The sequence below is a fragment of the Cherax quadricarinatus genome, chromosome 37 (assembly GCF_038502225.1).
Source record: "Cherax quadricarinatus isolate ZL_2023a chromosome 37, ASM3850222v1, whole genome shotgun sequence".
Classification (NCBI taxonomy): domain Eukaryota; kingdom Metazoa; phylum Arthropoda; class Malacostraca; order Decapoda; family Parastacidae; genus Cherax; species Cherax quadricarinatus.
In genome coordinates, this window is record NC_091328.1 from 32284707 (window position 1) to 32301051 (window position 16345).

General features: G+C 44.8%; 1 protein-coding gene across 1 annotated transcript in view; it reads right to left on the reverse strand.

Moving 5' to 3' along the window:
• Window positions 1-854: 854 nt before the first annotated feature.
• The window catches only part of LOC128704237 (uncharacterized), a 586655-nt gene continuing 571164 nt past the window's right edge, over window positions 855-16345 (reverse strand). Inside the window, exon 9 of the mRNA XM_070091942.1 lies at window positions 855-2438. Coding sequence (XP_069948043.1) covers window positions 2236-2438 — 203 coding nt within the window. The 3' untranslated portion in view covers window positions 855-2235. The remainder of the gene's footprint in view (window positions 2439-16345) is intronic.

A 16345-nucleotide genomic window follows, 5' to 3' on the forward strand; every position in this document is an offset into this window, starting at 1 on the left:
GGCACACACAGCGTCTCTGCTCCCTCTCTAAGGACCCATGGAGAGATGTCCGGTCCCACAGCCTTTGCAGTATCAAGTTTACATAGCAGCTTCTTCACCTCCTCCTCGGTTGTGTGCCTTTCATCCAACACTTGTTGGTGTACCCCCCTTTTATGACTTCCTGGAGTCCTTCCTGTCTCTACTGTGAATACTGTTTAAAATCTCATGTTGAGCTCCTCGCATACTTCTTGGTCGTTCATTGTGAACTCCCCACCTTTTGTCCTCGGCCTGGTCCTTGACTGTTGTTTTTCTCCTGATGTGGCTATACAACAACTTCAGGTCATATTTGACTTTCGATGCTATGTCGTTTCGTAATGTCGCTGAGCCTACCTCCTTATCTTTGCATACTCGTTTCTGGCTCTTTGACTAATCTCTCTTTTTCCTGGGTCCTTTATCTTCTGTAATTTTTCTATTCGCTAGCTCAGTTTTTGCTTCTTTACACTTTTAGGTGAATCAAAGACTCGTTCTGGTATTCCCATTATTTCTGTTACCTTGGGAACAAACATCCCTGCTTCCTTGCATTTTGTTGTCACATAGTCCCTCATTTGGTTTACTGATTTTTCTACTAATTCTCTTTCCTAGCGAACCTCTTGCAGGAAGTTTCTCGTGATTGTCTAGTCCCCCCTTTTTGTAGTTTGGCCAAAGGGGGGACTACACAGGCATCAGGAACTTCTGCACGATGATCAGTGGGAAAGAGAATTAGTAGGAAAATCATTAAACAAAATGATGGACTATATGACAACAAAATGTAAGTTGTGTGTGTGTGCTGGAAATGGTTTAAAATATCGTCATGATGATGAGTAAGACACAAGTGCAACAGATGGGTATTTTTATTGTTGAAACGCTTCACCTATGTGGTAGGATTCATCAGTCACATACAAGGAAGAATGTATTGTAGGCTGCAGGAGTAGAGGCGAGGTAAAGATGTAATCATTCTATCAACCTTGGAGAAAAAGTTTTGAGGTGGCCAGTCCTTCAGCCTGGAGAAGAGTTCAGCTCCATGGTCTGGACGGGATTCGTTAATAGAAGGAAGGCAAGAATTGAGAAGCACTGCATCAAACATAGTGCCTCATATTAGGCAAGTCCTCCTAGAATCCTAACCTCACTCATAATTTGTAGTTAAGTGATAAACTTGTGGAAGATATCCTTTGTAACAATATAACTGTGTTGCTGTGTCTAACAGGTATGTGGAAAATGATATAGAATACCGACATATTGATGAATATGACACATGTGCAACAGATGCATATCTTCATTGTTGAAACGTTTAGCCCAGGCGGTAGGCTTCAGTTCCCTACAGAGGAGAATGTAGTGTAGATCGCAGGAGTAGTGGCAAAGTAAAGATGATGTAGCCATTCCATCAATCTCGAACAAATAGTTTGAGGTGGCCAATCCATCAGCCAGGAGAAAAGTTTAGCACGAGAATGGAGTCTTAATTACTAGAGGAGCCCATTCCCAACGTCGTCTTCAAGATCTTGCATACCTTACCTTCGGCAGTAATTAAGACTCCATTCGCATGCTTCAACTTTATATCATGGCAGACTATGGCAATGAACTCTTCTGACCACCTGAAATTATTTGTCAGAGATTGATGGGCTGATTACACAACCTTTACCTCAACACAACTGCTCTCTACAGAACAATCTAGACTGTATTTAACTGATGAAGCCTGTCACGTAGGTGAAACATTTCAATAGCAAAGTTACCTAACTGATGCTTATCTCTAGTAAGGCTGATGCATGCAGGGGATGAGATGAAAAGCTGTAAGCCTTCTCCCTGAAAGCTGGCTGCCTTGGATCAACGTCAAGCGCAAGCTGGACGCCAAGGTATTGGTCCAGTGTGGTGAGAATGGTATAGCACTGCGTACCTTGTTCCAAGGTTCGTAGGTCCAATCTCCTTCGGCCAGAGATCAGTGTTTGTGTATATTTCGCCTGCTCTTGCAAATTCATTGTTTTATATATATATATATATATATATATATATATATATATATATATATATATATATATATATATATATATATATATATGTATATATATAAAGTGTGTGTGTGCGTGTTTGTGTTGTAAGATTCTCTTTCACATATAACAGATGCGACTAACACTGAATACATGAAATAGTTTGCTATATTTATCATGGTTATAACAAAGTTATATTTTCTAGTTTGAGAGTTTTTATACAGAGTATGTAGGCAAGTCACGTGACTGCTTCAAAAATCACACGAGGTGCCAACACGGGAGCAACGGTTGAGTTTGGCACCACTTTTAACAAAATCAATAGGACTGCCAAGATTATCTTCAGGGTCGAGGTTGACTCCACACCTGATACGAGAGTCATCAGAAGTGTTACCACCACAATGACAGTCGAGGCTGGTACCACCCTTGTAACATCACTACGTACTGAAAAAAAACAAAAAGAAAAAAATATTACAAATGACCAGCGATGAATATATATTATAAGGCATGTCTTATAAATAAATGGTAATAAAAATAATTCCAAATAGAAAAATTAAAGGGACTTCTAGAACATCCAGTCCATAGATTTTCGTAAAGGAAGAGTGAAAACCATACACAAGCCTTTAATCTTCTGTATTTTACCTCTTCACAACACCGATTTAAAAAAATGTCGAAACATGATCTCGGGAGAAGCGGCAGCAGTGCAGTACTTACTGTGCACTTTATTCTGTCAAGAACGTGGCATCGATCATGTGTTTGACAGTCACTGACATCTTCAAAATAGTTACAAACTTAATATCTCCTGTCTACCCTAAAAAATAAAATATTGAGAACACAGTTAAGCAATTAAATGAAATATAAACATTAATTATTAAGTAAAAGGACACACGTGCAACTAATATGACATTTTACTGTGGCAACGTTTCGCTCTCCAAGAGCTTGACAAAGCAGACATAATCGTGAGTATCCACCGAAGATTACAGAGTAGTGACAATCCTCTGCATCAGACTGTTGCTTTTGTATTAGTGGAAGTGCTGTGTGCTTGGGTAGAGTGTCAGTTATATTTCACAGATTCGGGTGTTGTGATGTGACTGTGAGGTGTAGTCTCGTACTTATATGCCTTTCTGTTGATCTTTTATTTTTGCAGTTCCTAGATAATGTGACGAGTCACGAAAGCTCTTGGAATTTCACTATTTTTTCACAGTGGTTGAGAGAGAGAGATCACAGTCAGCAGGACTCGATACTGCTACTGAGACCTTAATGATTCCCAGGCAGCACACTTATCCACTCAGCCACAAATGCAGTGTGCATATGGGGATTTAGGGAGTAGTGGTGGTCTTGAGGGAATCCTGCCAGTGGAGGTGTGGAGGAGGTTTGTTTACCCTCTGTGTTCGGCCGGGGTTAAGGGGGGCGTGGTTGCTTAGGACTCCCTCATTGAATGCTGAACAGAAGAACACCTCTGTCAATAGTGAGAACATGGTGATCAGTGTGTCAAAACACAAGGGTTTCTCTAAATGGAATAACAAGTGTGTACCAATCAGCAAAAGTTACTCAGTGATTTGCATCCTTAGTGAACAGATAATGCCACTTCCCTCCCCACATCCCGGTGTAGGCCTTCTGCCTGCTTGACAAAGGGTGTTGCCTTTTAGTGCCCCACCAGTTACTCCCACCACCACTCCAAACTCCCCCATCCTCATCCCCCATGCATTCATTCTGTCCTTCACCCGTCATTCCACTGCTGGCGTCCTCCCACGACCATGATCTCAGCAATGTCACAAGATGTGCGTGGTTCACAGGAATCTCCACAAGAGCCAACGCCGTGGAATCCGTCCACGAGACATCTGCAAGGTGTGCAGCAGGGAATGTACACTCAGTCCCCCAAATGGCAACATCCATGCACAGAACTGATGTTTAGGCACCCGGAGGGCTTCAAATGGGAATAACCAACAGCCCCTCCCAGCTAACAGAGCTCACAGCAACCCTGACTTCACCTTTACAGAGGACCTTAAATCTACAGTCAAATTAACATCCACCAGGACGATGACACACACCCCCACAACAGCTCGCCCTAAAGCTGCTATCAAATTCGCTGACCTCTTGAAGAAAGTCAACGATGCTCCTGCAAACTACGGATCCTGGCATAATCTACGGATTTTTGGCAATGCCTGTTTGGCTGAACCACCAAGTAGGAACAAGTCACTAGCAATATATGTTATTAGGGCAATAAATGCATTCCCTAGAGATGACAGCTTCGTCTGTTTCCCCCTAGGGCAACAAACACCTGCCAGGAAAATGCCAAGAACAGCACACCTGATGCCTCAAAAATCAGAGCTCAAATTAGCAAAAAAATAGAAGAGAATAAATACTATTGGAGGATACCATCGCTTCTAAGGACGTCATTACAACACAACCCCTGAAGGACAAACATCCACCCAGGGCCCCCAGTACCAACATTGACCTCCCTGACATTGCAGCAGATGAAGAACATTTAACCATACAGGATGCTGATATGTATAAAGCTATGTCATTTCCACATGGTTCAGCAGGAGGCTCCACCGGTTTAAGGTTACAGCACTTAAAACAAATGCTCAACCCAGCACATGGTAAGATTTCAGAGAGGGTGCTGCATGAACTCGCCAAATTTTCCAATGTGTGCCTGGCTGGCAGTGTCCCGGAGGCCATTAGACCCTTTTCTTTGGTGCCTCACTATGTGCCCTCTGGAAAAAGGATGGAGGAATCAGGCCCATTGCGGTGGGCAACATCCTTCGGTGCCAAGTCGCCAAGGCTGCAGTAAGAAGGGTGAGTCAAGAGGCTGCTGCAATGTTGAAACCAACTCAGCTCGGTTTTGGTGCTCAACAAGGCTGTGAAGCACCTGCCCAGCAGCACGAGTATACATCAACATCATCTCGGATGAAAAAGCCTTGATGAAATTGGACTTTGCCAGTGCTTTCTACTTAGAAGTGATGCTGCTCTCCTAGCAGTTTCTAGACTCTTCCCTTCCCTCGATCCCATCATAGAAACGTGTTATAGTGTGACTTCTGAACTATTTGGGGGCCATGAAATTGACTCGTGTGAGGGTGTGCAACAAGGGGACCCTCTCGCCCCCTTTCCATTCTGTCTGGTCATAAAGGAATTTCCATTCTGTCTGGTCATAAAGGAATTTACAGAAGCACTCATCAGTGAGCTCAATATCTGGTTCTTGGATGATGGTATCCTAGCTGGCACTACAGAATCTCTCCTAGAGGGCATCAGAAAAATTAAAGACATGGGATAGAGCCTAGGCCTATCTTTAAGCCCCACCAAATGTGAAACAGTTTCCACCAATCGACAGATGATCCCGAATATTTGTGCTGTTTTGCCAGGAGCACTGTAGAGAAGAGAAGATCCAGCCAACAGCACTCTTTGGTGTTCCTCTTGGACCCAATGCCATTGATCTGATCCTAGAAAAGAAAATCTGCACCCCTCAGGACAATGGAAAGCAGGACGAAAGACATCAATACACATGATACTGTCTGCCTACTCACCAGGTGCCTGTTCCACAGTGAAATGCAGAAAATAATATTTTATATAACATAGTACCCGGATTGAACTGAAAGTGAACTCGTTTTATTCCTGTCAGTCAGGCAGCTACCAGGACAGGAGCAGATGAGAACGTGTAGGAAGGGGGCTGGGTGAAGTCGTTATGGGTTGGCGTTAGTGTGAGTAGGTGGTTTGGTAAGTTTTTTAGTGTATACTATAGGTGTTTGTGTTTAAGTGCTCTCATGTTTATAAGGCCCTAGTATGCAGAGGCCTGTTTATGCGAGAGCACTGTATGGTGTTTTGCCTGCTGGTAATTAGTCTACCAGGCAGAAGCGAAGATGAGGGTATGTCATTGAGCCTCTCTGATTTATTTTAACTCATTAGTAGCAGTGTGCTAGTGAGCTAATGTGAACTGGAGTGCGGTGGTTTTTTTTGAAGTAGTTATAAGTTGTATATAAGTCACTATTAATATAGATATATTTTTACATAGGTGAGCTTTTGTCCTTCCTTCCTAATAATAAATAATATTGTTTAATATATGAGTACATGCTGGCCCAAGAGTTGCTGTGTTTTTTCAGTGTAATTTTATAACCCCTAGACAGCAGTGTGAGCAGCCTTTAGGAACCAGGAACATTTTATTTAAGTTACGACATCAAAGTCATTACGACATCACATGTCAATCCCAAGACTTATCTACTTCCTGAGATGCTCCCCAGCCTTCAGCAGTTCGAAACTAGAGGAATATGACTCCCTCCTTATGACCATGCTCGAGAGTGTATTGAATCTTTCCCTCGAAGTGGTTGCAAGCCTCACTTCCAGTTAGGCTTGGGGGACTGGGAGTACGCAAATCTTCTCAGATTACCCTACCAGCTTTCCTATCCTCTTCCATAGCTTCAAGCGAATTAATAAAACAAATTCATCCAGACAACCTCAGTGACTCCCCAGGCATACAGAACCCTAGCTACACCAGTGCCATCACTGAATGGGACACACTTGCTGCTCCAGCACCAAAACCTAGTGCAGCAATGGTGTACAGTCAAGTTGGAATGGCCCCACCACTGAAAAGGTGCTTGCCAACATTCTTAGGGCTGTATCATTAGACAAGGAGACTGTCTCCAAGCTGTGAGTGCAGCTCTGGGGACATCCTTCAAACAGTTCCCATTTCGGCAATGGGAACACGCCTCGTCCCTAAGACTCCTTAATTGCAGTGGCTCTCCGCCTTGCTGCCCCAATTAACTCGGAATATATGTGTATTTGCAGCAATGCGCAAGCCAGCCAATATGGTCTACATGGTCTTAACTGCTCCAAAGTCAAGGGTTGGCCACAAGCCTTGGTACAGTTGGATGCCCAGCCGAGAGCCCAGATCGCTAGTAGCCAACAGGCAACCACCCCAATGGGATCACCATCTATCCTTAGAAGAATGGCAAGCTCTTAGCATGGGACTACCTGTGTGTCGACGCTGGCTGATACCTACATCCATCACAGTGTCTGGTGACAGGGAGGAGCTGCTGAAAACAGGGAGGAGTACAAGATCGGCAAGTACAGGGACATAAGCAAACAGTATTAATTAGTCCCAGTGGGATCAGAGACCTTGAGATCATTGGAAAATATGCTACATGTTTTCTTAAAGAACTGGGTTCCAGACTCATCGACACACCAAGGTCCCAAGGGCAGGCACTTTCATGTTCCAGCGCCTCAGCGTGGCCATCCAGAGGGGAAATGCATGCTTCATACCGGATTTGATTGCAGATTTTAGGTCCTCTGTAGACGTGAAGTTAGGGTAGTTGTCAGCTTTCTCTGCTTGTAGGGGCTGTTGACTGTTCCCATATGGAGACGTCTTGGAACCTAGACATCCATTGTGTGCAAAGATGTTGCCATTTGAAGGACTGAGTGCACATTCCCTGCGACACACCTGGCAGATGCCTCGTGGGCAGATTCCAAGGCGTTGGCTCTGTCGTGGAGATTCCTGGGAACCCCGCACTTCTTGTGACATTGCTGACATGTGGGGTAAGAGTGCGCCAGCTGTAGGGTAACGGGTGAAGGACGGCAATGGATGCATGGGGAATGACGGTGGAGGAACAAGCCATAGTGCGAGTAATTGGTGGGGCACTAAACGGCAATACCCTTGGTCAGAAAGTTATTAAGCCTATACTTGGATGTGGGGAAGGGGCCCAGAGATAGGGGGCGAGGGAAGTGGCTCTGTGTTCACTGAAGATACACATCACTGACCAACTTTTGCTAATTGTTTTACACTTGTTATTCCATTTAGAGAAACCCTCGCCATTTGGCACACTAATCACCATGTTCTCATTGTTAACCGAGGTGTTCTTCTGTTCAATATCCACTGATGGAGACCTGAGCGACCACTTACACCCCCCCCCCCCTCGAACCCCGGCCGAACACAGAGGGTAAACAAACCTCCACACCACTACTGGCAGGATTCCCCCAAGACCACCACTACTCCTCAACTCCCCACGTGCATACAGCAGTTTCACTGGTACAGAAGCAACTGTCTGATGCAGAGGATGTTCACTACTCTGTAATCTCCGGTGGATACTCACGGTGACGTCTGCTGAAACTGGCCTTTGCCAACCATGTTGGTTCTTCCTTTACACACACAATGAGTCGACCACCACAAACCGACTCCCTCCCTCTATGCCTCCCGGCGTGGAGGGAGATATATATTAATACATTGGCCGTCTCCCACAATGGCAGGGTGGCCCAAAAAAGAAAAACCATCACCATCATTCATTCCATCATTGTCTTGCCAATGGCGCGCTTACACTACAGTTATAAAACTGCAACATTAACACCCCTCCTTCAGAGTGCAGACACTGTACTTCCCATCTCCAAGACTCGAGTCCGTCCTGCCAGTTTCCCTGAATCCATAAATATTACCCTGCTCACACTCCAACAGCACGTCAAGTCTCCATTCGCTCCTGTCTAACACTCTCACACATGTGTGCTGGAAGTCCAAGCACCTCGCAAATAAAACCTCCTTTACCCCCTCCCTTCAACCTTTCCTAGGCCGACCTCTACCCCTCCTTCCCTCCACTACAGGTTTATATACTCAAGAAGTCATTCTATTTTATTTTAGCCTCTCTACATGTCCGAACCACCTCAAAAGCCCCTCCTCAGCCCACTGGATAATTGTTTTGGTAATCCTGCACCTCCTCCTAATTTCCAAACTACGAATTCTCTGCATTATATTCAAACCACACATTGCCTTCAGACATAACATCTCCACTGCCTCTAGCAGCCTTCTCCTTGTTGCAACATTCACTACCCATGCTTCACACCATGTAAGAGCGTTGGTATAACTATAATCAAAGTTGTTTGTCTACACAGACTCCTCAGTGCACCACTCACCATTTTCCATTCGTCAGTTCTGTGATTCATCTCTTCTTTCATAGACCCATCTGCTGACACGTCCACTCCTAAATATCTGAATACATTCCTCTTCTCCATACTCTCTCCCTCCAATCTGATATGCTCATAACCTTACTCTTTCCTATATTCACTTTCAATTTTCTTCTTTTACATGCCTTACCAAACCCATCCACCTACATCTGCAACTTCTCTTCAGAATCTCCCAAAAGCACCTTGTCATCAGTAAAGAGCAACTATGAAAGTTAAGACACATGTGGAACATCTGGATATCTTTATTATAGACGTTTCGCCATCCAGTGGCTTTATCAATACAGATTCTAGGACATAATTAGAAGACAGAACTACATACAAAAAGATGAGGTAATCAGTCCCTCAGCCTTGGAGTTAGTGTTCACAGCATCGTGATGGAGGAGAATCTGGAATAAAGGCGAACGAACGAACGAACAAGTTCAGGTAAGATCCCAAATGGGATGAGCGGGGAAGACGGGACAGACGAAGAATAGCGCTGGAGAGGAGTGTTCTTAGTCGTAGAAATAGAGCCAGGGCTTAACCCAGCAGCGAAGGCGATCGTGGGACTGATATTGAGAAGAGAAATTCAGGCTCTTCTGTTGGGACTCCAGAGGGGTGAGCGGGGAGGAAGGGACAGGCGAAGTTTAGCGCTAGAGAGGAGTGTAGAACTGAGCCATGTCTTAACCCAAAAGCTAAGGCGAACGTGGGTCAGAGAATGGTACCTATCAGAGAAGGTACCTGTCAGCGAATCCAAGGTTATTTGTTGATAAATTAGACACATGTGCCACTCTTGGGTATCTTTATTGAGGAAACGTTTCGCCATACAGTGGCTTCATCAGTCCATACAAAGGAGAATCTTGAAGATCAGGAGGAGAATGAGGTAATCAGTCCCTCAACCTTGAGTCGATGTGGTCAGTCCATCAATCTTGAATAGAATACGGCATATGTGCGGAGAAGGAGCTTATAAACCGTAGGCAGGAGAGGTGCAGCAGTTGCAGGTGGTGTCACATTTGTTCAATGTGGGAGTAGGTCGTGCCCAAGGGTTAGGCAAGCGAAGAATTCCCAAGTATTAAGATTCCAAGAAGTTGCAGTGTCTGACAGGATTGTAGATGAATGGTTCAGAACAAATGTGACACCACCTATAACTGCTGCACCTCTCCTGCCTACGGTTTACAAGCTCCTTCTCCGCACATATGCCGTATTCTATTCAAGATTGATGGACTGACCACATCGACTCAAGGTTGAGGGACTGATTACCTCATTCTCCTCCTGATCTTCAAGATTCTCCTTTGTATGGACTGATGAAGCCACTGTGTAGCAAAACGTTTCCTCAATAAAGATACCCAAAAGTTGCACATGTGTCTAATTTATCAACGTGTTGGTTCTCTGAGCCATTCATCTACAAAGTTATTTGTAAATAGGGTTAGAAGCAGGATCATGCAAGGAGTAGAAAAGGTTGTGTTGGTTTGTGGGTCTGCGAATGTCTTCGTCAAGGAGAGAGGTCATGTCGTGTCTCAAGTTTGTCTATCTGTCTGTCACTGAGCGTCTTCCAGTACAGATTCAACGCAGGGATGTCTAATTGGGCATGGAGAGACTCGCTTGTGGCGAAGTCCTCCCATCTGACATAAGCACCCAGCGCAGCGCTTTGTTCTGGACACGCTGCAGTTTAAGTAATTTTGTTTTAGCTGCAAGAGAGAGGGCTAGAGGAGAGTAAGTTATCAGAGGACGTATTAGGGATTTGTAGAGGTGTAGTTTGGTGAGTTGGGAGGCATGTTACAGCTTGTAGAGGCCCGCAAGGGCCTTACTAGCTATTGCATTCCTTGAGTGAATATGACCGTGTAAGCAAAGAAGGTAGTCAAGATTAACGCCAAGGACAGTGGCAGATTGTGTGATGGGAATGTAAGTGCGGGTGTCGGCTGTTTTGAGCTCGACAGGTAATGGAGGATCACGTTTCCTGTAGTTAAAATATGTAATGCTGGATTTAGCTGCATTGGTTTTGATCCTCCATTTTTGTTCCCAGATGGCTATCCTGTCGACCTCATTTTGTGTTTTGTGTGTGAGTGTATCTATATTGGCATGAGTGATGAGTTGTGTAATGTCGTCTGCATAGGCTAGTGTGATGGAGTTGTGGTATACAGGTGTTGGAATGTCGTTAGTGTATAAAATGTAGAGGGTGTGGGTGAGTATAGATCCCTGGGATCAGGGCCGGATTAAGAAGTCTCCGGGCCCTAGGCTATTCAGATTGGCGGGGCCCCTTTGAGTTACAGGTAAGCGAAGCGACCCCTTCCAGCTTGGGGGTGGGGGGGTCGGTGTGAGCCTGTTTAAGGTCTAATTAAATACATTCTGGCTATTTAGATTAAATTTAATAGGGAGAGTACATCAAGACAACCAAAACCATTTACCAACAGCCATTATAACTATCTTGTTAAATCATGCATTTTAAAGAGAATAAACTCAAGACAGCATAGTATTACTAGATAACGTGTAATTACTACAGAAAATTGGAGAGGAATCTCCCATACTCACCCATTAGCGGGAAAACACAGCTGTTCTGATGTAAACAAAGGCGCGTTGAGTGTTGCCATCTATGGTTAGGTTTATTTATTTTATTTTATTTTATTTCATTATTTATTTTTGTTTTGATTAATTTTTAAAAATCAATTTTACTCTCCAAACACTTGAACTTTTTAGGTAGGGACCCCTTTGCACTTGCACCATGTGCGCAGTCTTGGATGAGCCCCTGAACCCCTTGGACTGCAGGGCCCCCAAATGCGCAGGGCCCTAGGCAAATGCCTAGTTTGCCTATGTGGTAATCCGGCCCTGCCTGGGGTACTCCAGCATTTAGTGTGAAGTAGTCAGAGTAACAGCCTTGGAATTTGATTCTCATGGTACGGCCATCTTGAAAGTTGCAGAGGAGCTTACGAGTAGTGAGAGGCAGGTTAAAGTTAGTGCAGAGTTTGTACTTGAGCCCTTTGTGCCAGACAGTATCAAAAGCTTTTTCAACGTCTTTTGCAACCAGGGCTGTCCTGTTTCTTTGTGTTGTGTTTATGATGTTAATGGCACCCTGTGTGGATCTGTGTTCTGAAGCCAAACTGGCCATCAGAAAGTAGGAAGTTGTGTTCCAGGCGATGGTTGATGAGTTTTCAAAGAGTTTTCCTAAAGTTTCGAGGAGGCTGATAGGGCAATAGTTCCTAGGATCAGAGTGGTCTTTTTTGGGTTTAAGAAGGAGGATAGCAGTAGCAGCTTCGAAGAGGGAAGGGAAGTATCCAGAGGCAAGGGAGGCATTGAGGAGGTTTGTGTAGGCTGTAATGATAGTCAAGGTGTTTTAGGATAATATGGTTTAGGCCAGAGGCACCAGGAGCCTTGGGAGGAAGGTGTCTGAGGAGAGTTTTAATGTCTGTGTTGGTGAAGGAGTGTCAAGTTCTTGGGAGGAGGTGAGAGAGCCTAGATGTATGTGGCTATCTGGTGTTGTTTCTTGTGTGTGTGCAGTGTTCCAGTGTTCTATGTTTAGAATGTGTCGAATAACATTTGGATGAGGTGGGTGAGGCTGGAAGATGTTCTCCCAGATGTGTTTGAAGATGTTAGTGGCAGCCTGTGGGTCTGAGATGTGTGTGTTGTTGTGGGTGATGTGTTTGAATTTGTTGGTGGGAGTTGTGTCTCTGATTTTTTTATAAAGTTCCAGAAGGCTTTTGTGTTTTTAATACGCTGTTTGTTGTATGAGCTATGACCAGTGATTGCTGTGGTCTTGGTCTAGGCTGTGTAAAATGTTGTTTCTAAGTGAGATCTAATTGGACTTGATTAAATCTGTGTTGTAGAGGAAGCGGTTGTGGAAGTAGATAATTAGTCTTCTTGTTCTGATTGAGGGTTTGAAGGAATAATGAGTGGTGTAAGTTTTCTTTGGTATTGCGATGTTGGCTGCTTGTGTAATGGTGTCCTGGATGAGATCAAGTTGAATGTCGATGTCAGAGATAGGTTTGTTGTTGTAGTCATAGGTAAGGTTAGTACTGTCTCTGCTGTTTGAAAGCATCCCAGTCAGCATTCTTGTAGAAGGAAGGTGTGGCTGGGATGAGGATAGGGTTGGAGGAGCTGTGTAAGATGACTGGGATGTGATCAGAGCCTGTAATAGGGCCAGGTGAGATGTAGTGTTGAAATAGAGAGCTGGCTCGGTTTGCCAGAATGATGTCTGGTTTGCCTTGGCCAGTGTGGTTGTAGAAGATGTTGAAGCTTAGGCCGAGATGAATTAGGTGTTTATGGTTTGTGAAGTTGAGTAATTGGTGACCAAGTTGGTTGTTACTGGTGTGATGAAAGGCTGTGTGTTTGGCATTCATGTCAGCTAGTAGGTATGTTGGTGTAGTTGAAGACTAAGGAAAGGTCGTGAATGTTGAGAATAGTGTTTGGTGGTGAAAAAGATAAAGGAGCCAAGGTGGGTGTGTATTCTGACTGCAAGACAGTGTTGGTGTATAAAAGGGATTGGGAGAAATTCGTGTTTTATGTTGGATTTGACAAGGATGGAAACACCATCGTGGGGATTATAGGGGGACTGTAGTGCAGTATAACCATAATGGCGGATACGTTGAGGGGCTTTGAGGCAGGTACTGCTTAGCAAAACAATATCTCGCCTCTCTGCTTCGAGGAGCTCGGCCAGTAGGTGTCTAATTGTAAAGTAAGAGCTTACGTTGAACTGAGTCACCTTAAACATGATTTAATGCTTTCGTCATAGCAAAGTTAATGTCGGGGGAGGAGTTTGGATTAAAGCCCGTGATAGTGGTGCCATCAGTGGATGTGTGTTTGTAGGTGTTACAGACCCGTTTCCTGGAGGGGAAGGAAGAGATGGATCTGTTTTTATGTCCTTTAGTCTGTATATCAGAAGTTGGGGCAGGTTTTGGTTTGAGTGGATTTTGTCTGGAGGAGGTGGAGTTGGACCTGGATGAAGTTTTGGTTGTGGTGGAAAAGTGGGCGAAGGTTGATGCAGAGGAAGTGGAAGCTTTGGTAGGGGATGAGGAAGAGGAAGCTATGGTAAGGGATGAGGAAGTGGAAGCTTTGGTAGGGGATGAGGAAGTGGGTAACGAGGTAGGGGGAGGGGTGGTCATAACAGCAGCAGTAGGAGTAGAAGTAGTGAAGAAGGGTAGGGGAGGAGAGGAGCTGGTGGGAGTAGGAAGTGGGGGGGTGGGAGAGAGGGAGGAGGGAGAGGTAGGAGGCTTAGAAGAGAAGTAGGAAGGAGGGATAATTAAAGAGGAAAGATTGTTAGCAGACAAGATTAGGTTAAGGACATGCGAGTAGTCTGATTGGTAATCTTGAGAGATTACCATCGCAGAGTGGGCAGCAGTAGCGAGTTGACAGTTAGTTTTGTAGACTAGTATGGGTGTAGGTGTAGAAGGAGAAGTGCTTGTAGTCTGTGTGTTGGTGTTTGATGTGTGTAGAGTAGAAGAGGTAGACCAAGTGCATGGGGAGGCCCAGGCATTGGGGGTAGGGGAGGGAGGTATGGAAGGGTAGGGAGGTGCCTGGAAGGGGTTGGGGAGGGAGGGAGGTTGGCATGCTCTGAGGGAGGAATTTGCAACTGCAGTGTGTGACCCACCTCAGTTAGAACAATTAAGGGGGAGGTTACAAGTATTCCAGAATTAGCCAGTTGTTGAACATCTGGAACAGATTTGTTTGGACGTGCATGAGTTTTTGTCGTGGCCGAATCTGTAGCATTTCAAACATTGTGTGATGGGGTGAAAATTCGGAGTGAAGAGTGTTTAGAGGAATGCGGATGGTCTTGGCAAGGATTCCATGATTGAAGATTGTAGAGGCGTCAGGAGTAGAACAGCGTATTTTGAGGGTGGTAGAGTTTTCAGGTCTGTAAATATCGTCAACAGAGACTTTGTTCTTAGTACTAATGTCTTTGATTAAGTCTCTGTCTGTGTCCTAGGCAGTCAGGAGAGAATAGTCAACGTGTTTTGCGATCACTGTACATTTGGCACGGTGTTCAGGAGTTCAAATAATAGTGAAGCCTGCGTTGAGAAGTTTTTGTCTGGTCTCGGTTGAGGTGTACGTTTCGTAAGAATGTCTGTCAAGAAGTAGTTTGAAGGCTGAGCTGGTTTTAAAGACTTTCAGCTGAGGTGCACCAGTGATCTGGTACAATAAATTTCCAAGACAGATAGTGGCATGATCAGAATTACAGTATTGAAGGTTAAGCGAGAAAGAATTGGGTTTGGAAGAGGTAGAGGCAGGGAAGGCCTTAGAGGCAGGAGTAGACGGAGTAGAGGCAGGTGTTGGCGGTAGAGGAGGAGTGGTAAGGGGGAAGGAAGTGGAAGGCATTGAAGGCATCGTAAATCAGATGTGGCGGCCAAATCTCTGAGAATAATCGGCTAGGCAAGTACGTGTGAAGTAGACACACGTACTTGCCTGGCTGTAACTTTAAAGTTTTCTTGTGGAGTCCGTCGCTGGAGGCACAGGAGGTGAGCTGTAGCTTGATGGAGCACTGTATGCCCTGAATGGCGAGGAGAGGCAACACTGGCTGTGAGCGGCGAGTAGAGGCACACTGGCTGTATGGCGTGGAGACTTCAGACAGCAACAGGAGTGCAGAGGGAGGCTTCCTGCCCTTGGATAGGCAGCCACCGACGCACCAATCCTGAAGTTGAAGACGAAGGTCCAGTAACCACCACTCTAAGGAAAGTCATTCTCAACACGGGGTAATTAGAGGCGCGAGATCGTTGGTCGATGGAGCTGTGTGTCTGATGATTAAAGGCAAGAAGACTGGCGGTTATATAGGCGTCAGTGGATAAGGACGTGTAGCAGACGAGGGCATAGTCACTGGTAGGTGGGATTCCCCAGTGGAAGTAGATCCTATCCAAAGGGATGGGTTAGTTGTAGCAGCCGTGAAGAAGGTCTCGTAGATGTCCTCTGAACTGGTAGGCGGGGAATCCCGCCTACCAGTGACTATGCCCTCGTCTGCTACACGTCCCTATCCCGTGAACCGCATCATCTGACATACGTAGATGTCAGCTAGAGTCGACACGTAGGTATAGTCCCATTCTAAATACTTATCATTATTCCAAGAATAGACGGTAATCCAGTTGTGGCTGTTTGCGTGAATATGAGTATTTCTGGATGATAGGGATCAGGTCTTTTTCTCAGTCAGGCACCCAGTTGTAGTGAGGCTCACGTTTATGATGTTGTTGCAACCCCTGAATGGATTACAATGATTATTATGTATATATATAATGTATATTATCTATTCATTTAATTTTATATTGCTTATATTTGCGATAATAGCTAAATCGTAAATGTATGACTTTATATTATTATTTGACTGTTATATTCTTATTTGACTTATGTTGTTAGGATGTACTTATTATGTGCTCAGTTCAAGTCTTGATTGTCAAACTACTGTAATTATCGCTTGTCGCTCGTTATACTGCCGGCTTCTGAGCTGTGCTGTCCACGGGGCT